General features: G+C 34.5%; 4 protein-coding genes across 5 annotated transcripts; 1 reads left to right on the top strand and 3 right to left on the bottom strand.

Moving 5' to 3' along the window:
- Positions 1-425: 425 nt before the first annotated feature.
- LOC101495499 (protein ecdysoneless homolog) lies at positions 426-5,111 on the bottom strand. The gene is made up of 5 exons (XM_004509717.4): positions 3,893-5,111; positions 3,035-3,361; positions 2,184-2,305; positions 1,479-1,642; positions 426-1,118 (listed from the first exon to the last, which is right to left on the bottom strand). Exons 1-5 carry the CDS (start codon positions 4,999-5,001, stop codon positions 939-941), a joined length of 1,902 nt encoding a protein of 633 aa, XP_004509774.1. The 5' UTR covers positions 5,002-5,111; the 3' UTR covers positions 426-938.
- On the bottom strand, positions 5,019-6,872 carry LOC101512461 (protein ecdysoneless homolog). The gene is made up of 3 exons (XM_004509756.4): positions 6,718-6,872; positions 5,363-6,546; positions 5,019-5,068 (listed from the first exon to the last, which is right to left on the bottom strand). The coding sequence occupies exons 2-3, from the start codon at positions 6,477-6,479 to the stop codon at positions 5,019-5,021; spliced, it is 1,167 nt and encodes a 388-aa protein (XP_004509813.1). The 5' UTR covers positions 6,480-6,546; positions 6,718-6,872.
- Positions 6,873-10,371: 3,499 nt separating this feature from the next.
- On the top strand, positions 10,372-16,621 carry LOC101495176 (nucleobase-ascorbate transporter 11-like). The gene is made up of 10 exons (XM_004509716.4): positions 10,372-11,314; positions 12,123-12,220; positions 12,321-12,491; positions 12,657-12,757; positions 12,944-13,079; positions 13,250-13,300; positions 13,397-13,684; positions 14,487-14,721; positions 15,204-15,484; positions 16,194-16,621. Exons 1-10 carry the CDS (start codon positions 10,774-10,776, stop codon positions 16,416-16,418), a joined length of 2,127 nt encoding a protein of 708 aa, XP_004509773.1. The 5' UTR covers positions 10,372-10,773; the 3' UTR covers positions 16,419-16,621.
- A 149-nt stretch (positions 16,622-16,770) lies between these two features.
- On the bottom strand, positions 16,771-24,279 carry LOC101494849 (putative U-box domain-containing protein 50). 2 transcript variants are annotated; one of them, XM_004509715.4, is made up of 8 exons: positions 23,911-24,279; positions 23,706-23,818; positions 23,361-23,485; positions 22,857-23,271; positions 22,090-22,230; positions 18,155-18,706; positions 17,385-18,071; positions 16,771-17,133 (listed from the first exon to the last, which is right to left on the bottom strand). In XM_004509715.4, the coding sequence occupies exons 1-8, from the start codon at positions 24,074-24,076 to the stop codon at positions 16,933-16,935; spliced, it is 2,400 nt and encodes a 799-aa protein (XP_004509772.1). In that variant the 5' UTR covers positions 24,077-24,279; the 3' UTR covers positions 16,771-16,932. The 2 variants fall into 2 exon arrangements, with proteins under 2 accessions (XP_004509772.1, XP_027192458.1); XM_027336657.2 differs by lacking the exon at positions 23,361-23,485 and having other exon boundaries at positions 23,911-24,050.
- Between the last annotated feature and the right edge of the window lie 26 nt (positions 24,280-24,305).

Here is a 24,305-nt window from a genome sequence, read left to right as displayed (position 1 = left end):
GTATTATGTTTTGGAATATGCCACTGCACAGTGCTGGTGGAATTGGGTGAGATGTTTGGTTTCATGTGATGTAAACATAAATCACTAAGGATCACTTAGGATTCATGTGAGAACTAACTATATAAATAAAATACACTTTTTTTGCCTTTGGAAAGAAAAAAAAAAACAGTGAAGGGGCTTATAGGTTGACTGGCTTGAGTGGGGATTGAATCCTTAAGAAGCTTTGGACTATTGTAAGAGCTACGAGCTTTGGACTATAATACAAATTTAACCAGAATTCTTCCTGGTGCTCTAATAGTATTATTTCTTACTATATTTTTTATATATGTAAAAACAACACTAACAACAGGAATCAGGAATCGAGCACTTTGGATTTCAAAGCTAAGAATCCAACACCTCAATAATAACATCATAGCATCAGAAAATGGTAGTAACAATCCATAATTAAATAAAAAATGTAATCAATAAACTAGTAACGGTAGATAATACAAAATTGACATGGTGATCTCGCAAGTAAATATCAGCAGTACCTGGCAGATATCCCGTCTGTAGGGTCTAATTTATATAAAATTCAAATTGTGTGTAATAATGCAACATAATTACCATTTCTTCTGATTTGCATATACATTCGCAATATAATGTTATCCTATTTCCCAGTTAACTAAGCCTCTCTTGCCACTCGTACTACAGCCAAATATCTTGTTACAGATATAGGTTCTCTTGCTTTTCCCTCAAACAAGGCAAGGAAATAACACGGTCCTTAACAATCAGAGTGCTAACACCTGGTGCAATTCTGCCTCGAGAGCAGGCATTCCCGCATGCTCTCTGCCGGGGAAAAAGATCTTGGCTAAATGGTTATGCAACATTTCTTGACCTGGAGACTTCACTGTTGGAGAATCCACAAGTTTAGAAACATTGGTCAAAATTCTAGTAACACATCACCTGCCCTTCTTATCATCTTTTGGGAACTGCACCCCCATGAGCCCAAGCAAATTGGACGCAGGACCAGGAAGCCCTTGTTGGGAAGAAAAGGAATCAAGAAAGCTTTTTACTAAATTTACATCCACATCTACAGGAGAAAAATCCTCATCCATATCTTCTGCGGCATGTGATGTTCCCTGAAAGTAAATTTTTAAAAACATCAGTCATATAACTGCCCTCGAGCACTGACGAAAGTTTGCCAAAGAAAATGGAAACTAAACCTGCAGGTGCCCACCATGCCTTTCCCCTCATCTTATTCCTTAATTTTCATATACATTGATAAAATGAGGAAATGCAGCAGCAGGGAGCAGATAAAGAGAATCTATCTTAAAACAAATGGCCAAAATTACTTATACTTATACTTCTTTATGAGACAAACTACTTATACTTCTTTTTTTTCCCCCTTTCAATTGACTTTGTGTGGTTTGGTCACATTTATACATCCATAAACATTAACGTTAGAACATTCTTTACTCATGCAAACTCAAACAAAATACCTCATCCTTCTTTGGAATTTGTTCTTTAGCTCGGACAAAACTTTTCTGAAGGGTTGTTGCCTTTAGTTGTTCATTCATAGCATCAGAATAAGACTGCATGAAAGTATTCTCTTCATCATCATTATCCTCATCAGATTCAAGCACATCACTCCCGTCAGAATCATCTATAAAATCATCAACAAAAATATCAGAACCCAAAAGAGATACCAAGGTGGAAGGAAGACACAATAATTCAATGATCAAGTGATCATCTATTTGGTTGAATTCCAATAATTAATTAATTTGCTACTCCTATAGTTCTATGAATACTAAAACCTTAGGTACCAGTTACTTATAATGATCAGCATGTTTAATACAGCTCATAGCATCACGAACAACAAAGGAAATTTTTTGGTCTGTTACATTGTTCAACAACAACCTTGAAGAGATAACCAATGCCCAACTTAAAACAATTGGGAGGTAAAACCTGATAGATGTGAACCCAATTGGGCGTGCATGTATGGCATTTCATAAAAACATAAATGTGACACAACGCTTTCACAAATACTCCATTAGCAGAAATAACAAAAGTTCAACATAAAGCAAGATAGACAGGATCCATTTAAGTAAAATTACACAATCAATAGATAAACAAAATTTCACCAAAACTATTGAAGTGTACAAAGTAAACATAAAAATGGTAATAGATAAAAATGGAAATCTTACCGAAGTCCAGGTCAGATGATGATCCTTCTTCAATATTACTGTTGGCAGCTTCACCTGGACACTTCATTACGGATTCCATTTCTTTGAAAAATTGATCCACATCAAGGTCCACTTCCTTATTCCTTCACAAGTGCCCAAGATAAATAAATATCATCATAATCGTAATAAAGTATTATAGCAAAACTACAAAGGTAATTTTAGGACTTAGGAGACCAGTAATTATTGGATAGTAAACTAAGATTTTATTGAATTTACAATAAAAAAACAAAAAAAAACCTTACTCTCACTGTTGTTGGGTGAATAATGGAAGATGATGACCAATGACTCAGAACAAGGAAATGACAAACATCATAGAAAAGAAATAAAACTTCTAAATAAGCAGCACTTTGAGGGGCTGCAACCTCCCTACAAACAGAACCCTTAATACCTCCTTCCCTTAGACTTCCCCAGTTCCCCTATATTTAATCAATGCACCCATAGTAGACTCCTATTATTGTCTCTCTACTCACACTGTCACACGTTATGTTATAACTTATAATAATAATCCCTATTCCTAGTCACTCATACATGCTGTTGTATCAAATTGACAGTAATCCTATTTTTGCACATTGTTGTTCCCAGTCTCATCCTTGCTAGCAATAGCATGCTTCTTCTTCCTATGTATACTTGGGTATAACAGATAACAAATTAAGTAGCACCCAAATGTGTATATATTGTGACTATATGAGCAAAAATTAATGAGTAGCAGGAATATCCACTACACTCCTTATTAATAGTATCATATAGCAAATGGAACTAGTGATTTAAAACAAGATATCACTACTTATGACAAATGATGCAGTCAAACTGACCTGTCGTCAGGAGCTTCAGCACCTTCGAAACTTGACATCATGTCAACAAATGCCCGCATGCTTTTTGCTACATCACCAGGATCAAACCCATCAGCATTTGAACCAGTATCTTGACCCTTTTTTTCTTTCCCTTTACTTTTGTGTTTTAAGTCATAAAGTTCCATCTCCTTTTGTCTTTCCATAAGAGCAGAATTTAATTCTTCCTCTCCGTTGTAAAGCCAAGAATCATCATCAGATGGAGGAACCTCCTGATCTTTAAATTCTTCAACCGAATAAGGCAAAGCAAGAATTTCATCTATCCGTCTAATAGGAGCACTCATCAAGTCACTGCAACAAATTTTCAACTTAGCAAATAGCAATGGTAAAATAATAACAAAGTCCGCCATGGGGTATTAAAACATATTAATTCTTAGGAAATAGTGCTAACTTAACTTGTCCCTTGTAAATTGCATTTGTTAATTTATTATCATTGAAATTACCACGTATTTATATATGAAGCATGTTGCTGAGTACTAACAAACTCAAGCACATTCAGAAATTCTCTTACCGAGACATTTTAACCAAATAATATTTCCAACCTTAGCAAAGATAAAATAACAAAACCAAGTAAACTCATGAACTAAAAACAAATAATATCACAAACTAATCCAACATAAAAACTAGAGTTGATTTGAATCAATGTCTTTTTCAAATTCCAAACACAATGGGTGTCTTCAATGTTAAGACTAATGGTAAATCAAAGGAGTTTCACTAGTATCTATCAATTCTAAAGTTTCTATTCTATCCAATACAATGAGTCTATATACTTAAATAAATCATGCATGTGACTGAAGAAAGAGCAAAAAACAATTAACTAACCTGGCCTTGGAGTGCAGAGAAGTGTTTCTATAATACTCTTGAGCATTCTGCATCAACCTCTGATACTCACTGGAACCTGGAAGCAGTCCTTGAAAGTAACCACTTTTCTCCAAGCTCTGCAAAAACGCTTCCCAAGTAGAACCCTTCCCTTCAACCCCATCACACTTCCGCTGCTGATACATCATTTCCATCCCACAAGAAATCTTCAACCCAAGCTCCGCCTCCGCATACTCCTCCTTCCGGTCTCGACACGGAAGCTCGGGATAAACCTTCGGAGCCCTAAACGTTTGCTGAACAAGCTGCGCATACATAGCCCTCGACATCTTCAATGAAACGCACACCAACTCCTCCTCCCTCCCTTTCTCCAAGAATCTCTCCATCTTAGCCGCGAATTTCATACCATCAATATCCCTGTCGTAGAAACCTTCCACAGCCAGCGAAATCAAGCACGGCTCGTGCTTAAGAACCTTTGCAACTGACACTGGAACCCTAACCCTAACACTGTGCATGTTTTTTCTAGCCCGGTCTGGATAATCTTTGATCCGGTTCATAATCACGGTCTGAACCGGATCAGAGGCTTGCGATTCGGACTCAGAATTTGTGAGGAAGTTGAGTGAATCAATGAGGGAAGGGGAAGGAAGACGTTTACAGGGAATGATATGAATTTTTCCGTTACGGAGGAAGAGACGGTTGTCAGAGGAATCGGGATTGAGCCAGCGAGGAAGATGGAAGGCGGCTTCGATGAGAAGAAACTCGCCGTCGGAGTCCCAGAGGCGGATGGAAAGGGAGGGAAAATGGATGGAGATGTGGAAGAGGAGGAAGACGGCAAACCATTCGTCGTCGAGGTTGTCGCCGTAACGAAAGTGGCCGTGGAGGTGGGGGATGTTGGAGGAGGAAGGGCAGAGACAGGTAGGGTTTGGAGGAATGGAGAGAGAGAGTGTGAAAGGTTGATGTTGCCATATGTAGTCGGTGATGAAGGGAGAAATGGTTTGTAGGATTTGGAGGTGGAGAGATTGGAGGGTGTTGGTTGTGATGGAGGAGTTAGGGTATATGGTGTAGAAAACGGTGTCGTGTGAGACCGTGGAGGAGGAAGAAGGAGGAAACTCCATTTTTGGGCTCACTATTCTCACTTCTCTACTAAACCTCTTGTAAACCTCTTAGATGCTTTCGCTGCTGCTGCAATTGTGTAAAGCATTTTCTATTAGGAACATAAGAATCGATAATTATAAGTAATAATTTATACATTTTCCTTTAAAAAAACTATTATAATGAAACTCATATTTTTTAACATAGATATAAGCAGAATTTAACAACTTCACACATTTAATTATAATATCTCTAAATTACCCTTCATGTAATTCTCTATCAATAGCAAAATTATCCAAAGCTAGAAGCTGGCACAATGAATATATATATATATATATATGTGTGTGTGTGTGTGTGTGATGGTCTTTTCAGAAGATGGTTTACTATCAACACCGGCCTTGGAGTGCAGAGAAGTGTTTCTATAATACTCTTGAGCATTCTGCATCAACCTCTGATACTCACTGGAACCTGGAAGCAGTCCTTGAAAGTAACCACTTTTCTCCAAGCTCTGCAAAAACGCTTCCCAAGTAGAACCCTTCCCTTCAACCCCATCACACTTCCGCTGCTGATACATCATTTCCATCCCACAAGAAATCTTCAACCCAAGCTCCGCCTCCGCATACTCCTCCTTCCGGTCTCGACACGGAAGCTCGGGATAAACCTTCGGAGCCCTAAACGTTTGCTGAACAAGCTGCGCATACATAGCCCTCGACATCTTCAATGAAACGCACACCAACTCCTCCTCCCTCCCTTTCTCCAAGAATCTCTCCATCTTAGCCGCGAATTTCATACCATCAATATCCCTGTCGTAGAAACCTTCCACAGCCAGCGAAATCAAGCACGGCTCGTGCTTAAGAACCTTTGCAACTGACACTGGAACCCTAACCCTAACACTGTGCATGTTTTTTCTAGCCCGGTCTGGATAATCTTTGATCCGGTTCATAATCACGGTCTGAACCGGATCAGAGGCTTGCGATTCGGACTCAGAATTTGTGAGGAAGTTGAGTGAATCAATGAGGGAAGGGGAAGGAAGACGTTTACAGGGAATGATATGAATTTTTCCGTTACGGAGGAAGAGACGGTTGTCAGAGGAATCGGGATTGAGCCAGCGAGGAAGATGGAAGGCGGCTTCGATGAGAAGAAACTCGCCGTCGGAGTCCCAGAGGCGGATGGAAAGGGAGGGAAAATGGATGGAGATGTGGAAGAGGAGGAAGACGGCAAACCATTCGTCGTCGAGGTTGTCGCCGTAACGAAAGTGGCCGTGGAGGTGGGGGATGTTGGAGGAGGAAGGGCAGAGACAGGTAGGGTTTGGAGGAATGGAGAGAGAGAGTGTGAAAGGTTGATGTTGCCATATGTAGTCGGTGATGAAGGGAGAAATGGTTTGTAGGATTTGGAGGTGGAGAGATTGGAGGGTGTTGGTTGTGATGGAGGAGTTAGGGTATATGGTGTAGAAAACGGTGTCGTGTGAGACCGTGGAGGAGGAAGAAGGAGGAAACTCCATTTTTGGGCTCACTATTCTCACTTCTCTACTAAACCTCTTGTAAACCTCTTAGATGCTTTCGCTGCTGCTGCAATTGTGTAAAGCATTTTCTATTAGGAACATAAGAATCGATAATTATAAGTAATAATTTATACATTTTCCTTTAAAAAAACTATTATAATGAAACTCATATTTTTTAACATAGATATAAGCAGAATTTAACAACTTCACACATTTAATTATAATATCTCTAAATTACCCTTCATGTAATTCTCTATCAATAGCAAAATTATCCAAAGCTAGAAGCTGGCACAATGAATATATATATATATATATATGTGTGTGTGTGTGTGTGTGATGGTCTTTTCAGAAGATGGTTTACTATCAACACCAATCAAGTTATACGTTTGTGAACATCATTCTCAGAGAGAATTAGTCATTTGATAATTGAAGCATCCCAATTCCCATGTTTGTCATTTTGAACAGTGAGAACTGTTTGGCATGTGTAGCTCGGTTAACATAGGAAAAACTCAACTAGTTAAGTTAGATTTCGGTTACTAGTTGTTAGTATCAAGTGAAAGCTAAAACTGTGAGAACAATTATATCATTTGGAATGAAGAGAAGGTGACAACAACAAAAAAAGTGGAGGAGTGAAATAAGAAAAAAAATGAGACAAGAAAACAAAAATTGTAAGTATTTCTCCAATAGCTCAGAAAGTAATTGCTCACATATTGCTAATAAAATCAAGTATAAGATAATTGCTCAAAACTGAAAACTAAATCATGAATAAAAAAACTACGGATTTTATATTTTTTTATTCAGATTTTTAATTGTCCGTGAATTGTGATCCTACTATACATAATTAATAAAAAAAAATTTGATTTTAGGCATAAAAATATATTTAATTTTTATAACAAATTTTAAAATTATAAACTACACATATTTAATTTTTCTTTTGTGATTTCGCCGTCTTATTATAGCATTGCGTTTGTTAGTCGTCTCACAACGACGTTTTATTTTTCCGTCTTGTTGTGATGTTTTTTTGTTCAAATTTAGATATTAGCTTCAATCAAATGTAAATTCAACCAATGATTTTTGGGTCGTTAACATTACAACTCTGGAGACACCAATATTCCAAATTTTTCAATTATGTCATATTTATAGATTTTGTTACATTTATAGACATTTAATGTTATTAACTTTAGCGTTGTAAGTTTGTTTGCAGATTCATCATTTTCAATTTTAGCGAATTTGAATTGTAATGTTATCGATCGACGTAATTTATATCAATTTTAATGAATGAATAGTGGTTTTAGTAAAAACAAAATGATTATGATTGATTTATGGCGTAAATTGTGATACATGTATAACAATAGATAGGGGTCGGATAGTTGGGTTCGGGCTCATAATGCCCAATCGACCCAAATCGCGTGTGGGATATAGAGACCCTTTCCGCCCATTTTTTATTTTGCAATTTGATCGGTTTTCAGGTCAAACGGGTTGCGGGTTTACAAGTGGTTTGAAATAGGTTAGATCTTATAAAATATCTAAAAGAAAACAAATCACATAAACAGATATTCAAAAATTAAAAAAAAAATCGACATCATCAATCTTAAGTCATATCTATTTCATCAAGACATCACCAAAACAAAAACATGAAAAACGTACAAGAAAAATAATAAGAAGAAGGATGAGGACAAAGAGAAACAGACGACTATGTTCTAATTGTTTGGTTGTCTATTGGTTTTTCAGCATTTTAAGTTGGAGAGGATAGAACGAGATGGAGAATTGGAAGTGGTTTGCTTGGACATTACAAGGTCGAAGGAAGGAGATGAGAGAGACAAAAAACACAACAACATAAGATAGTAAAAGTTTCAAAATAAGTAAATGTAAAACTAATAGTACCAATTCTTTCTATTTCTAATCCTTCAAAAAATATCTTCTTAACAATTTCATAAGCCAACCATTTAGTTTTCTTTTTATTAAATCATTTTATTTTCTTCAAGCCATTATTATGCATTATTTTAATAAAAATTGTATCATAAATGAAATATGTGTGCATTAATTATGCATAATAAATACAAGCATTAAATATATCTCATCCATTAAAATGGTACAGCAGTGTGCATGTGTATTAATATTACTTGTGTGTCTGTGCATATACTCTCGAGCGGGTACGGGTACCCATGGTTGAATAATATTAATTTGCATTCGCCCGTCTTAATCCACGTACAATCGGTTTTGCACACTCATTTATCCACTCAACTGATCCGACCCACTCATTTACTGTCAGTTTTTGCGAATAGTTCGGATTTTTGGACGAGTTTTGGATTATGTTCACCCCTAACAATAGAGATGGGAAGGACAAACCCACCCATAATTAGCCTGTTAAAAAACAAGACAAGGTGGAGCACGTCAACTTAGGTGGTTGAGTCGAAAGTACTATCATAGCCTCATCTCGTCGCGGGTTGACAGACTTGTGAACCGGCTCACTAATATTTTTTTTGTTTATTTGAGCGTTTAAAAAAAATAATAAATGCAACCATAATCAATCAACAAATCTAAATGTCAAAATAAAGTCACCACTAATATAAAAAATCTCAAAATAAATTTATCAATATTAAACAACCTCTTATTACAATCTACTTAATGTTACAATATATTAATAAATGAAGAAATATAAAATTTTAAAAATGTATTATAATACACCACAGAGTTTAATGATGCATTCTGAACATAAGATTATATACTATCAACTTCATAATACATTAACACACTAATTAAAGTTATATAGTTGAGTTTTTTTTATCCTTGTACACACACTTCATATCCTTATTATATCCTTATTAGCTTTTAATTTGGATTGAGTGAATCAAGGAGTCACTTTTAATCTTTGAGTTAATAAAAAAACATACAAACTAAAGTCATAAAAATAACAATTTTTTTTGAATTTGGTCTATAATGCCAATCCAATCCACTCTGTGTTCGTCAAATTTTTTTCAACCAGTTAAATGGACGAACTATCTTAGGTAAGCAGGTTCAAATCTTCAATTCAACTTGTCTAAAATGGCGGATAAAATGATCTGGTCCGACTCGTTTTGTCATCCATATCTAATATTTAGTAAAAATAAATATTTAGTGTTTGTTTAGTTCTATTTTCGAATAAGTCAAAATCAATTTTAGAGGTGTAAAATTGATTTAGACATGTTTAGACATTATTTAATATAATTGATTTTGCCTTTTAAGAGTGGCATAACCAAATATTGCATTCAATCACTCTTATAAACAAAAAATTATTTTAAATATTGATTATTATTATAAATAAAAGTTAACTACTTTTCACTCATTTAAATTTAATATTTCTAATATACTATTACTTTAATAAAAAAATATTTAATGTGGATAATTGAATGTTGAGTATTTGATATTCAAAAATACAATTTAAAATATATTTTACTTAAGTTATATATGTTTAGTAATTATTATTTTTATTTGTTTAAAATTAAAAATATTGTTTTATAATAAGTTTTGTTAGAAAAAAAAAAGATTTTTTTAGAGAATTCAAAAATAAGGCATCATCATTAAAGAGTGGTGATAAAGTCATGTATTTGATCAATAACATTGACCGTGTAAGAAAAATAATTTTTAAATTAGATTAAAATTATATTTTTATTTTTTTGGTTATAAATTATTCTTTTTTAAGTCTATTTAATGTCAATAAAATTTATAAAAATTGATATATATATATATATATATATATATATAAACTAATATAATAATATATTTATTAAAATGTAGGTTGATTCCGTGAGTGACGAAGGAAGTTACACACTAGTTTTTATTTATATAAGTGACTTAGAAAGTGAATAATTTTTCAATTTAACCAATTAGCTTTAACTAGTGAGTTTGCAATTCTTCACGCTTCACAGCAGAAAATACTTGAAGCTGAAGATAAGAGCCAACAACTTTGACAACACTGTCAGTATTTTGCTCCGAAAAGTAATATCGACAAAAAAAAAAAAACCAACACACATTATGAAATTAAAGTGACGATGATGAGGTAAGAGAAGCTTGTGTTTGTCACATTTTCATTGCAACCAACGGCCATACCGGAGGGCCATTTCGGTAATTCCACTCCCACCGTTTCTTCAAATGTCACCATCATTGCTAAAAAAAGCACTTTAACTTGTAGTTCTATGCATTCACTCTCACTGCGGCTCCTACTCTCTTTTCTGTACATGTAATAAAAATCCAATCTTTATTCTATTCAAAATTTTGGGTTGATTTTATATATCACTGCCATTTTGTTCAGACAATGGAAACTAAGTCGAATTCAGAATCATTGAACAAAAGGGGTGTTACTGTTGACCCAAAAGTGGCACCTTTTGTTCCAAAAACTGATCACAATCCAAGAGATTTGCGTTCATGGGCCAAAAGAACAGGTTTTGTTTCTGATTACTCAGGTGAAGCAGGTACAAGTGGGAGTGAAAAGTTTGAACCTATAGATCCGGTTATTGTTAGAACGAGACACAACAACAACAACAAGGGTATTGAGATCCAACCAGTTTCACATGGAGGAACTGTTTTGGATGAGAATGTTAGAAAAGAGAATGAGCCTGTTTTTGCTTTGAATCCTGATGGTGAGAGGAAAGTTGGTTATAGAGGGAATGTTAATGGTAATGGTAGTAATGGTCATGGAGTATCTGCAGTTACTCCTGTGCCAGAGGAGAATAAGAATTTGGTAGAGGGAGAAGTTAAGGTTAATCTGTATGAAGAAGGAGTGGAACCTGTGGATGGTGGTGGGTGGAAAGGACCATCAGAGTTGAAGTGTGGACTCAAAGAAAATCCTGGTTTTGGTTAGTTTATGTTCATACTTCATTGTTTTAGAATGCTAATTTTAGATGGTTTGAAAGTAGTTTGGTTTAACTTTAATATATGTTGAAAAAAATTGATGTCTTGAATATTTGAACTGCATAATAATTTATTTTAAGCAATGTGATTTGGGGATGGTACGTGGTTAGCTTAATGTGTTTGGATGTTTGGACTTGGGAGCTATGTTGTGCCGATACTTTAGATTGAAGGCGTGTTCGGTGTCCTACAACCAACCGTTACATCTGGTTACATTCAATCACTTTATTATTCGAATTATTATCAGTGTCGCAGTATAAGTGTTGTGTGTAATGTATGTGGTTGTGCTTCATAGTTTAGGTGTCCATCAATGTTTTTTTGTCATGGCTCGTTTCTATCTTTAAAAATTGTTTCGAAGATGATGCATATTATTTTATTAAAGTATAGTTTAGGAAGAATGCCATCAATGTTATTTAGATTTGGGCTCCAATATCATCGCCTACTTTGAGCTCCAATACCATCGCCTACTTTGAGCTAAATTTGTTTTCTACTTGTCTTTTTCAACCATTGATTTTGAATCCTTTTAGAAGAGAATATATGAATATGAATAAGGAAAAAATGAAAGATAAAAGATGTCTACAATTCGAGGAATTAATAAAGCAACCAGAATTTTTGCAGTTTCTATTTTCATATCATTGTCTCATCTAAACTACTATCACATTATTAGCAAGATAAATTAGCTTAACCATGTTCCTGTAATTTGCCCAAAAAATTAATAACTCATTTTCACTTACACTTTTGAATCTTTAACTGCAGTATCTCTTATCTATTATGGCTTACAACACTATCTATCATTGGCCGGTTCACTTGTATTGATCCCATTAGTCATGGTACCCGTCATGGGTGGAACAGATGTAAGCGCATGCTATTACTTGCCATTTACTCTCTCTCTTCGACACCTGTTAGATCTTCAGATTTTTATCTATTCACATTTAAGTTGATCACCGATTGCAGAAGGATACTGCTACCGTGATTTCTACAATGTTGTTTCTTTCTGGCATCGCAACTATACTGCACTCGTACTTTGGTACGCGACTGCCTTTAGTTCAAGGGAGCTCATTCGTGTATTTAGCACCAGCATTAGTCATTATAAATGCTCAAGAATATCGAAATCTTACAGAACATGTAAGTTCCTTATTTCATAACAGACAAAAAATCTTGATTCATCCGACACTCAAGACTCTTTTTAGGCATATAACATTATATCAAGTAAACTAAATCCGTAAACTATCTGCATATTGAAATAAGATTACTACTGAAATTTTTGGAGTTGAAATTTCCATGTTGCAGAAATTTAGGCACATAATGAGGGAACTCCAAGGTGCTATAATTGTTGGTTCAATATTCCAATGTATCTTGGGATTTAGTGGCTTGATGTCTATCCTACTCAGGTAATAAAAAGTTTCCCACCATATCTTCCGTGTTCACAAGAAAATTTACGCTGTGTGTGCACTAAAATGCAAGATAAAGAGATGCACAATATTGGTCGATGATGCGATAAAAGATACTGAACTTTTGTCAAAAGAGAGTTTCCGTAATTTCAGTCTCGTAATTCAAATCTTTACAATTTGTTGTAGGTCAATCAACCCGGTTGTGGTTGCTCCAACTGTTGCTGCTGTTGGTTTAGCATTCTTCAGTTACGGTTTTCCACTAGCTGGTGCTTGTTTAGAAATTACTGTTCCACAAATTGCACTGGTTCTATTTTTCACTCTGGTGAGTCATGCAGCGCGAATGCAGAATATTTGAGATCTGAAAAGGTTTTCTAATGGTTGTGACTTATAAATTCACTGCATGATTTATAAAAATGTCACGGGATTTTGTTATTTTGTTAAATGATTTATGTTCAGAAACTCATTATTTCTTCTTTTTCGTCTTGTTTGAAGTATCTTCGAGGAATATCTATCTTTGGACGTCACTTATTTCGAATTTATGCCGTAAGTTTCTTCAATTATGACATTATTTATTCAATTTACATTTTTCTGAGCTATGGCATTCACAAATTCTTACGAGCTACTTTTGAATATTTGCAGGTTCCCTTGAGTGTAACGATAGTTTGGATATTCGCATCCTTTTTAACAGCTGGGGGTGTATATAATTACAAAGGATGCGATCCCGATATACCAAGTTCAAACGTTCTTACAGACGCGTGTAGAAAGCATGCATATACCATGAAGCATTGCAGGACTGATGTTTCCGACGCATTGTCTACTGCTGCATGGGTCAGAATTCCTTACCCTTTACAATGGGGTATCCCTATTTTCCACTTCAGGACTTCCATAATCATGGTCATCGTGTCACTTGTTGCTTCTGTAGATTCAGTAAGTATCATAGTTTTAAAAAAAATTTAAATGGATTTTCATTTTGAAAGTAAGTGTTAACATTTAGTAGCATATCTAGGACTATGAGCCAGATTATAAAAACTTCGATTAGTGGGTTCATAAATATAAAAATAGTGAAATGAAGATTAAACTATAATATAACTCTAGGTAGTTAATCCCAGCGTTTCCCGGCGAGATCCCGCTGTCCCGGTGCGGTACAGTGCCTCACCGCGACGGCGTATCCGCGATAGCGTGAAACAAGATTCCGACGAGATCGAGGCGAGATCCCGCTATCCCGGCGTAGTTAATCCTAACGTTTCCCAGCGAAATCCGGCTATTATTTCTTCCTTCTGTGTTTTATTGTTTCTACTTTCACCTAAAAAGAAGTAGAATATGCTAATGAAGATGATGCTTATCTTTGATTCCTATGCTAGAACATGCATGTGAGTTTTAATATTTAGTTATTTTATTAGTGTGTTAAAGACTTCAATATGGATCATCTTTATTTCCTTAACTTTTGTTTGTATTTCAATGTATGTTTTGACTAAGAGTAAGACTTGTAAATTCTTATTACTAGTTATGAATGTTTCAGAGTTTGAGTCATTTGTTAATTTTGCATTAAATATAGGTTTATATAATATTATTCATGTAATTTGTTCAAAAAAATAGCAACTATCCCGCCTATCCCGGAACGCGTTATCCCGCTATCCCACTTTTGGGGTTGGCCGCGACGCACCGCTATCTGGGATTAACTACCTAGATATAACTATGCGTCTGACCTTCTTGTTTATACTTTTGCAAGGTTGGAACATATGGTACTGCATCTCTTCAAGTAAATTTGAGGCCTCCAACTCGAGGAGTTGTGAGCCGAGGTATTGCACTGGAGGGTTTCTGTAGTATATTGGCTGGTCTTTGGGGTTCAGGTACCGGTTCAACGACTTTGACAGAAAACGTGTACACAATTAACGCCACAAAGGTGGCAAGTAGGAAGGTAGTGGAACTTGGAGCTGTTTTCTTGATCCTGTTCTCATTAATAGGTAAAGCAACAACACTTGGTGACAAAATCCATATTTGACTTATAAACTCCTAACCAACTGTACATTAAATTTCCATTTCTCTCCATTTTGTTGCATGCTGGTTGAGGTGGATCTAAGGACGTACACTAGTTTACTTTCGTGCTTTTTTAGTTCTCAAAATATTATTCTTATTGATTTTTGTTGTTGTCTTAGTGTAAGTGTAGAACTTGGATCACTGATGCAAAGTTTTCTAAACCCACATGTTTTCATTTTTCTTCTCACACCAGACAAGATTGATTGCATCATTATGGCTCTGTTTAGATAAACAACTTAATTAAGGGCATATAACATAAGCTATTTTTTGAACAAAAGACAAAATAAAGTCAAACGATTTTGACATAAGCTATAAGTTATTCTCATAAGTTATTGTAGAGTTTAAGGAAATCAGCTAAAAACAACTTATGAACATGTCATAAGTAATACACCTGAATTGTATTTTATAGGAAAAGTGGGGGCCCTTCTTGCTTCCATTCCACAGGCCTTGGCTGCTGCTGTACTGTGTTTCATGTGGGCTCTTACTGTGGCATTGGGCCTATCGACTTTACAGCACGGTCAATCAACCAGCTTCAGAAACATGACAATCGTTGGTGCTGCATTGTTCCTTGGTATGTCCGTTCCAGCTTATTTTCAACAATACCAGCCCGAGTCCAGTCTCATACTGCCGAGTTATCTGCTTCCTTATGCGGCAGCATCAAGTGGACCATTCCATTCTGGCATTAAACAAGTAAGTCACTTCTGTATGCAGAAACATTTTGCCACCAATATAAAAAATGACTAAGTAAAGAGATTCTCGTTGTGTAGTTTAGAGATGAATATGGCCCTATTTGGAAAAACAACTGAATTAAGTGTTGATAGCATACTTGTTATAAAAAATGTGTTGATAGCATAAGTGCTTATGTATAAACTATTTCTACAACATAAGATAAAATAAAGTCAAATTGTTTTAGATATAATCTATAAATTGTTTTCATATGCTGTCCTGAAGAGCTTATGGAAATAAGCTGAAAACAACTTATGAACATGTCATAAACTGTTTCCACAAGCTATCCCAAATAGCTTCACAAGTGCTTATTATGCCAATAGATAAGTTCAAATAAGTGAATCCAATCAAGTCCCTTGTCAATCACTGAGTATGGTTTAATTCACAAGCCTCTATCATTCTCATCGAAATATCCTGATTGAAACCGACATGACATACATTTGTCATAACAAACCTATCCTTGTGCTTTACTTTTATTGCAAATAATATCTGTATATTGATGGTGTAGTAGACATAGAATCATATTTACTATCTTGACAAATCATAGTATTACTTAAAAACTTGTTTAAAACTATGATGAGACAGAGTAAAACTTATTTTTAGTGTATAGGTGTATTTTCTCTTTTGATAAAGATGAGCTAAGCTGTTATTTTCTTTGTCCAAAACATATCAGCTTGATTTCGCGATCAATGCTCTCATGTCAATGAACATGGTGGTTACACTGTTGGTGGCATTTCTACTCGACAACACTGTCCCTGGAAGTCGACAAGAACGAGGGGTGTATATATGGTCGAGACCTGAAGACATTGCCGCGGATGAAGCCTCGCCGCAATCTGAATATTCTCTGCCTAAGAAATTTGCCTGGTGTTGCTGTTGGCTCAAGTGTTTGGGAGTCTAATACTTGGTGGACATTTCATTCACAGCAACATTTCTTCAAGAAAAAATGTCACTGCTTAGAAGCTAATGCAGATCATGAAGAAAAAGGTAAATGTACATTGTAATATAGTTACTTTCACATATGTCAGTCAAATTGTATGCTGAAAAATATAATGTACTTGAAATATTTAAATATTTTTTATCAATAAATATTTATTTTTTTAACTTTGTCATTGAGTGTTTAAGAGTTGTAGTAAGTCACCGACAAGGGGAAAACGTGCAACTAAGTTTGAAGTTGGTAGAAGCACTATTTTCACCCATGGCATTTCTAAAAAAACCTCGCATGTTTTTAGAAGTATATTTTGGCACGGAAGTTCTGATCAACACAAAATTCCGAATAACACAAAATTTGTATTTTTTTTTGTAGTTGAGTACATGGTGTTGGGGGTTGAAACAAAATCGAATGAAACAATAAGTCACAATCACAATTCTGAATTTAACTGTACAAAATCCAATGAAACAAATTTTTTTTGGTATTAATTTGCATTTTTAGCTGATTTGTTGATCTGCCATTCATCAAGGAAGGAACGAAGGGTGTGATTTGGAGTAAGGAATGTGTGGTTAAGCCTTAAATTTGTCATGGGTGATGTATTGTGTCCTGAGTTCAACCACTGTTCTATTGCTTCCAGCTCATATGAAAATCCATCTGCTGCCACATGTGGATTCTTCATTACCTCCTGTACACCCAACATCATAAAAATGTTACTTCACTGAGTTCAATAATCATACATAATACTTGCAAATAATTTTATATAAAACATAATTTTTTGGTGAATTGTAAATGACAATATAGTTGAGATATTAGTTATCATATTGATAGTTTTGTACATCAATATTTGGTTAAAAAAAAGTTTTATTTAACCGCAGTATGCCTAATCCTAAGATAATATTAAATCTTTAAATAAAATTTAAAGATTAAGAGATTAACCTGAAGTACAGGGCAAAGGAAAACACTAGGCACATCACTTGAGCCCTCTCTATCACCATTCCTATATTCATTTGCAACTATTTCATCACCCTTTCTTCTTATAATATTGAGTTCCTCCAACACCCTTGCAACGGTTAGATCTAGGTTGGGCTTGTTTTTCATGGACAAGCAAATCATAGCCAGGCCCGCAATTTCTTTTGCTAGATCCAATGGCCATTGTCCAGCCATGTCATCAAGAATGTTAACCAAACTCTCTCTGTCCATATCCATTGTCAAGGCATCCTCAATGGGCCCGACCCAATTTCTTCCAGTCAATAGCTGCATCAACAAAACCCCCACATCCCGTAAATCTGACTCAACGTTGCATTCCTTGTCATCACACTCTTGAAGCCCAAAGCCCGTGATTTTAGCAACTAAATTACGGTCTAAGAGGACGTTGGCTAAGTTCAAATGACAATGAATATTAGGCCTCTGTGCATTTGAATTAAGAAAGCCCAGGCCCGAGCAAACTTCGGCCGCTATTCGTATTCGATCGTGCCACCTTAAGGCCCGGTTTCTTCTCCTAGAAAATAGCATATCTCGTAAGCTTCCATTTGACATGTATTCCAAAACTATGCATTTGGGCTCGGAGCAGAAGCCCACCATGGCAACCAGATGTGGTTGCCTAATACCACCAAGAAGCCTCACCTAAAATGCAGTAGTAATTAGTAAATCTAACCTTTTTTCAACAAAAAGAAATATGGAAAGAAACAAATTAACATTTTAATTACCTTAGCTTGAAAATCCTGTTGAGACAAAGAAGCAAAACAAGACAGCATTTGAATGGCAACAGTAGAATGATTAAAACGTCCTCTATAAACATTACTATAATCCCCACCACCACACTTCAACAACCTTAATCTCTCTGAGAAATTATCAGTCGCCAACCTCAACTCCTCCTCACTATACTCCCTCATCCCACAGTTGATGATATTCTCACCCAACCTCGCAGCCATGCCAATAGCATCTTTCTGTTTACAAAACTCAATCCTTCTGTTTAACACATTTCTCTGTTTCCTTAACTCCTCTATCTCTCTCACCATTTCGGTTCTCTCCTTCACTGCTCTTTTTAATTGTGTCTCTGATCTTGATTTTGTTACTGTTGAAATTTGAAGCTTGTTTGATAGTTCTGATTGAACCTCTAGTAATGAATGTAGCCTTTGTTTTTTCTCTTCTATTTCTCTTCTCGTCTCTTCTTTTTGCTCTTTCTCCAAATTTAATTCTTTGTTTAGCTCCTCTTTTGTGCTCAATTCTTCTCTTATTCTACCTTCAATTTCTTCAGCCTAAAAATTAACTAAAATTAATTATGATATATGGATAAAAAATAAGTGATAAGAAGACTTTGTTAAACCTTCAAAATCTATTTTATAATAGATTCCACTCACTCTAACTCTGTAGTAATTGATTTACCTCATTAATTACATTTATCAGTTTGTCACTAGAATAAGTTACACTATAATCTCTATTTATACAAGCAATAATAATGAGAAAAACATCAAACAATTTTTACTCACACGTATCAGCCTCTCCATCAAACCTGTGGTTTTTGGTTGAGTATTTTTTCTAGCGACGTTATGGTAGTTCCTTGTAATTCCTTCGTAAATCTTGCCTTCGTACCATCTCAGCTTCACGGTCACTGTGGGTGCGCGATTATTTCTGTCAACGCGTCCAATCTTTGCAAGTTCTCATCCTGTGCGAGTCCTCAGTGTCCTCATCATGTTTGAGCTTTCTCACCGTCTTCATCGTGCGCATAGTACACGTAGTATACTATATATGTTCTATGTTTGGTTTGCAGATTAGCTAAATGTAAAAGGTTTCCTTTTTCATCTGGTGTTCATCGTGTCTCCACTTGTTTTAGATGATTCATATTGATCTATGGGGTATGCCTGTTATTGTTTCTCATGTTCACTATAAATATTTTGTCATATTTATTGATAATTATAGTCGTTTTACTTGGATATATTTTCTTCAATCTCTATCTTGTTTCTCATGTTCACTATAAATATTTTGTCATATTTATTGATGATTATAGTCGTTTTACTTGGATATATTTTCTTCGATCTATATCTGAAGTGTTTTCCATGTTTAAGAATTTTTTTACATATCTTGAAAATCAATTTCAAACAAGTATTAAATTTTTTCGCTCAGACTCTGGTGGTGAATATATATGTCTCATGAGTTTTAGGAGTACCTTCAACAGAAAAGCATTTTGTTTCAACGCTCTTGTCCCAATACCCCCCGATAAAATGGGATGGCAGAATGCAAGAATCGTCATTTGCTTGATGTGACACGCACCTTACTTCTCTAAGCTTATGTACCCTATAAGTTTTGGGTGGAGGCTCTATTCACAACAGTTTTCTTGATCAATCGTCTTTCTTCTACAATTATTGATCTTGATTCTTTTTTCTTTTGTATTTTTAAAACACACCCTAATTATAGTGTTTTATATACTTTTGGATGTGCACATTTTGTTCACCTACCTCCGTTTGAAAGGCATAAGCTTGAAGAACGGGGGTATAGTCACTCTCATAAGAGTTTTGTGTGATAAGATGTTTCTAACCACCGTTTCTGCATTTCTAGGAATAGGACATTTTTTATAATTAATTTATGTTTTCTTGTCTTACTCTTTCCATGAATTATTTTGCCATGCTTCCAATCTTTGCTATTATGCATCAATCTATAGAACATTTTAAATCAAGCAATTATATGTTAGAAAACACAAACAATAGGTTCCCATCCCCTTTCCCAATACTAATCTGCCACTTGATCATATAAATGTTGCACCATGACGTTCTAGTAGAACGTCTCGAGCACCTGGTAGATATTCACCAGACATGTATAATTTCTCACATACTTCTCTGTCTGCCTCTATCTCTAGCATATCTATTCCTACTCAAAGGTTGTTAAGATGTGCGCCGGATAAAAGCTATGAATGAGGAACTTCAGCCTCTTCAAGACAATTTCACATAGGATATTGTCTTTTGTCAACCTCATATCAAACCCATAGACTGCAAATGGATGTATTTTGTGAAATTGAATTATGATAGTTCCCTCAACTGTTACAAGGCTCGAATGGTTGCCTTATGAAACAAACATGAATATGACATTGATTATGACGAGACATTTGCACTCGTTGCTAAGATGACAACTGTTCGAACTATGCTCTCTATAGTCGCTTCTAATGGACGGACTCTTCATCAGATGGATGTGAAGAATGCATTTCTTCATGGTGATCTGATTGAAGATATTTATATGACTCCACCTCATGATTTATTATCTTCATCTAAGGGCCTGTGCAAACTCAAATGCTCCTTGTATAGTTTTAAACAAGCTCCTACAACATGGTATGAGAAGTTTTGTTCCACTTTACTTGAATTCTTTTTTACTCAGAGCCAATATGACTCCTCTGTGTTCATTCACCGCACCTCTTGGTTCTGATCCGACATCCATCCAGGAACTTAAACAACAATTGCATGCCTTATTCCATATGAAAATGCTTGGTAATTTGCATTATTTTGTTGTCCTTAGGTTTATTAAGGTATATTTCTCCATCAGCATAAGTATGCCATTGACTTGATTTAGATGGTTAGCCTTCAATCAGCTAACATGATGGATACTCTTCTTGAAGTTAATGTTAAATACCGTTGTGATGAGGGCGACTTTTTGATTGATCATCTATTGTATTGGCAGCTCGTGAGTAGTCTTAATTACTTGACCATTAGTCGACCTGACATATCATTTGTTGTCCAGCAGGTAAGTCAGTTCATGCACTATCCTCATATCTTCACTTAGTAAACACATGTCGTATAATTCGCTACTTGAAAAGTACCTCTGAGCAGGGTTTGTTCTTTCCTATTGGGACACCTCCTACATTGATTGCTTATAGTGCTGTTGATTGGGTCGTGTGTCCTAACGCTCGACGATCTATCGCCGTTTATTGCTTGTTTCTTGGTTCTTTGTTGATCTCATGGAAAAATATGAAGCAATCAATAGTCTCTAAATCCTCTACTGAATTCGAGTATCGGGCCATGTCTACTGGTTGTTCTGAAATAATTTGGCTTCATGGTTTTTTGTCTGAACTTGGATTTCCTCAAACAAAGTCAACACCTCCTTATGTTGACAATACCAGTGTCATTCAAATTGTTGTCAATCCAGTTTTTCATGACCGCACAAAGCACATTGAAGTAGATTGTCATTCTATTAGTGAGAGGCAATGATAATCATGTTATTTCACTTCCTCATGTCAACACTCAATTGCAGATTGCAGATATTCTTACCAAAGTTGTTCTTTGTTCGTGTCATGAGTTTTTTGTTAATAAATTGATGTTATTTGATCAGCCGCATCAATTTGAGAGAGGTGTGAATCAAAAATTGATTTACCTCATTAATTACATTTATCAATTTGTCCCTAGAATAAATTACACTAATCATAAATTAATTTGTTCTCATTAATTGTAATTATTTATTATAATTACCTATATAGAATATAATCTCTATTTATACGAGAAATAAAAATGAGAAAAACAGCAAACTATTTTTACTCACAAGACTCATCTATTCATTAATATGCGACACATTCAAGACTCTAATGTGTGAAACACTTCTATTCGATTCATGGATTATCAAATCAAAAATAAATTGAATAATATCTAGTTGTGAATATTACCCTAATGTTGCATAAGCTAATTGCCCATTCAGCTTTTGTGCTTCTTTCTATATTATCCTTGACCTCTTTTCTCTTCAATTGGATGGTTTTGCGAGCTTCATTTACTTTATTTTTCAGGATCTCAATTTTTTCTGCAGTATTCTGTGAGAAAAATCAACAATATTTTGATCAATAAATACATAATATGGAATCAACTCTATAGAAACCCTAATGTGAAATGCAAAATAAATAAGTATGAAAGTACATGAAATTTCAAACATTTGGCATTGAAGAACTTTTTTGTATCCAAAAGCAAAATGAAAAGCTACAATCACGGATTTAGGACAAGATAGAGATTTGAAAATGTGCCATACCTTGTGACCTAAACAGACCCTAAGTTCAAATTGGGTCCCCATCAATTTTTATATGAATATAAAATATTTATTAGAGTCAAAGTATTGGATTTTTAATAAAAAAATCACTGTAAATTTTAACTTTTTCTAAATTACAATTCAACACATGAACTGTGTATCTAATAAATAATATAAAAAAATTACATCAAAAAAATTATTTTAAATTTAATTGAAAATAATTTAATCTTCAAGACATGTAGGTGAACAATACAAACATCATTATGATTTATCCAATTTTTTGTTACTATTTCACAGTAAAACCAATAATATCTAACACCTACCAAGAACAAACAAACAAATCAAAACAAAACCGAAAAATATTAACATAAAGGCCACATATTTTCATTAAAATATCTGACTATTGTTTAGTGTTACCATATTAGAATTGTTCTGTTGAGTGACACGTGGCTCAATTGTTGGACTAATGTGCAAGTTGTCATAGCTCCCTTCCTCCAAATTTGAAGATAGCAATTCTTGATAATAATTTTCAATGTCTTGAAGATAAAATTCCCATTGATTTTGACCCAAATTGGTTGTTGAAGGAGATGCACTTAAACTATTTTGTGAATAATCATTTGTTTTGTCACTGAATATTTTGTCTAACCAATCTTTAAAAGTTACCTTATCTCTCATTTTTGCAACCATCACTCCACTATCATCTTCCATGATTTTTTCATCATTGTTTCCTCTTAGGAAAACTTGCTTGCCAACACATATAATGAATAATTCACAAAAAGTTGGCTTGTGTTGATGAACATAGAATAGTCCACTAATAGCACCTTTTGATTTCCTAAAAATTAAGTATAAATATATAAATAAATAAATAAATAATTTAGAAATTTTCAAGTTTAGTAGAGCATAAAAATGTATGTTACATACAAAGAAGGCTTCATGAATGAAAATCCCATAACCAATTTGGTGATTCCTAAATCAATGATCAAGTCTATGATGTGTTTTTGCTTCGGTTCATCAAATTTTTCAACTTCATGAATTTCTACCGGCACCTGCAATATATCATTAAACTTTATCTGAAACTTTTGTTTATTTCGTATAAAAATATATATTTTATTTTTATTTTTCAATTTCATTGAATACAAAAATTGTCACTTCATTTTCAATTTATAACTTACATAAAAGATTTGCAACACAATTAAAAAAAAAATCAATTTTTTTATATGATTTGAGTAATTGAACTTTGTGATTGGAATATGAATAGAAACACACCTTGCCACAGAAAGTAATATATTTAGAAAAAAGCTTCTTGATTCTCTCTTTCTCATCTTTTCTTAGAGCTTCTAGTTTCTCATCATTCAAAGATCTTGCCGGAAGTTTTCCAACTACAACAAAATCACAAAACTAAGCTAAAACCAAATGAATTTCACTAAATAAATAATAATAAAAAAATATATTATGCACAAACCCAACTTACATGGTGTATAAACATAATCCTTAGAAATGTTGTGAGTCACATGGAGAATAACAATGGAAATTGAATGAGAATTCCATTTTTTGAGAGCCCAATTTAATGTATTAAATCCATCTTGTGCATCATCACCAACAGCAACATAGATTTTCTCTCTTTGGTTTGCATCCATATGATTTTTCAAAGCTACCAAAATTTTCCTCTTTGATTCCTCAAAATCAAGAAATCTAGATTGTGTTGGCAGAGGTCTAGTGTGAAAGTAACCTTATAAAAGAAAACAAAAAAAAGGTTGCTATATATCATCAATTTCAAAGCTTTCTTTTGTGAAATTTTTAAAAGTGTTTGGTTTGAAACTCTGTAATATTATATATTATAATATAATGTTTTTATGTCATGATTTA

Source organism: Cicer arietinum, chromosome 8, assembly GCF_000331145.2.
Source record: "Cicer arietinum cultivar CDC Frontier isolate Library 1 chromosome 8, Cicar.CDCFrontier_v2.0, whole genome shotgun sequence".
In the NCBI taxonomy this organism is placed as follows: Eukaryota; Viridiplantae; Streptophyta; class Magnoliopsida; order Fabales; family Fabaceae; genus Cicer; species Cicer arietinum.
Note: the sequence above shows the minus strand (reverse complement) of the source record. Positions and strands in the feature narration are given on the sequence as shown.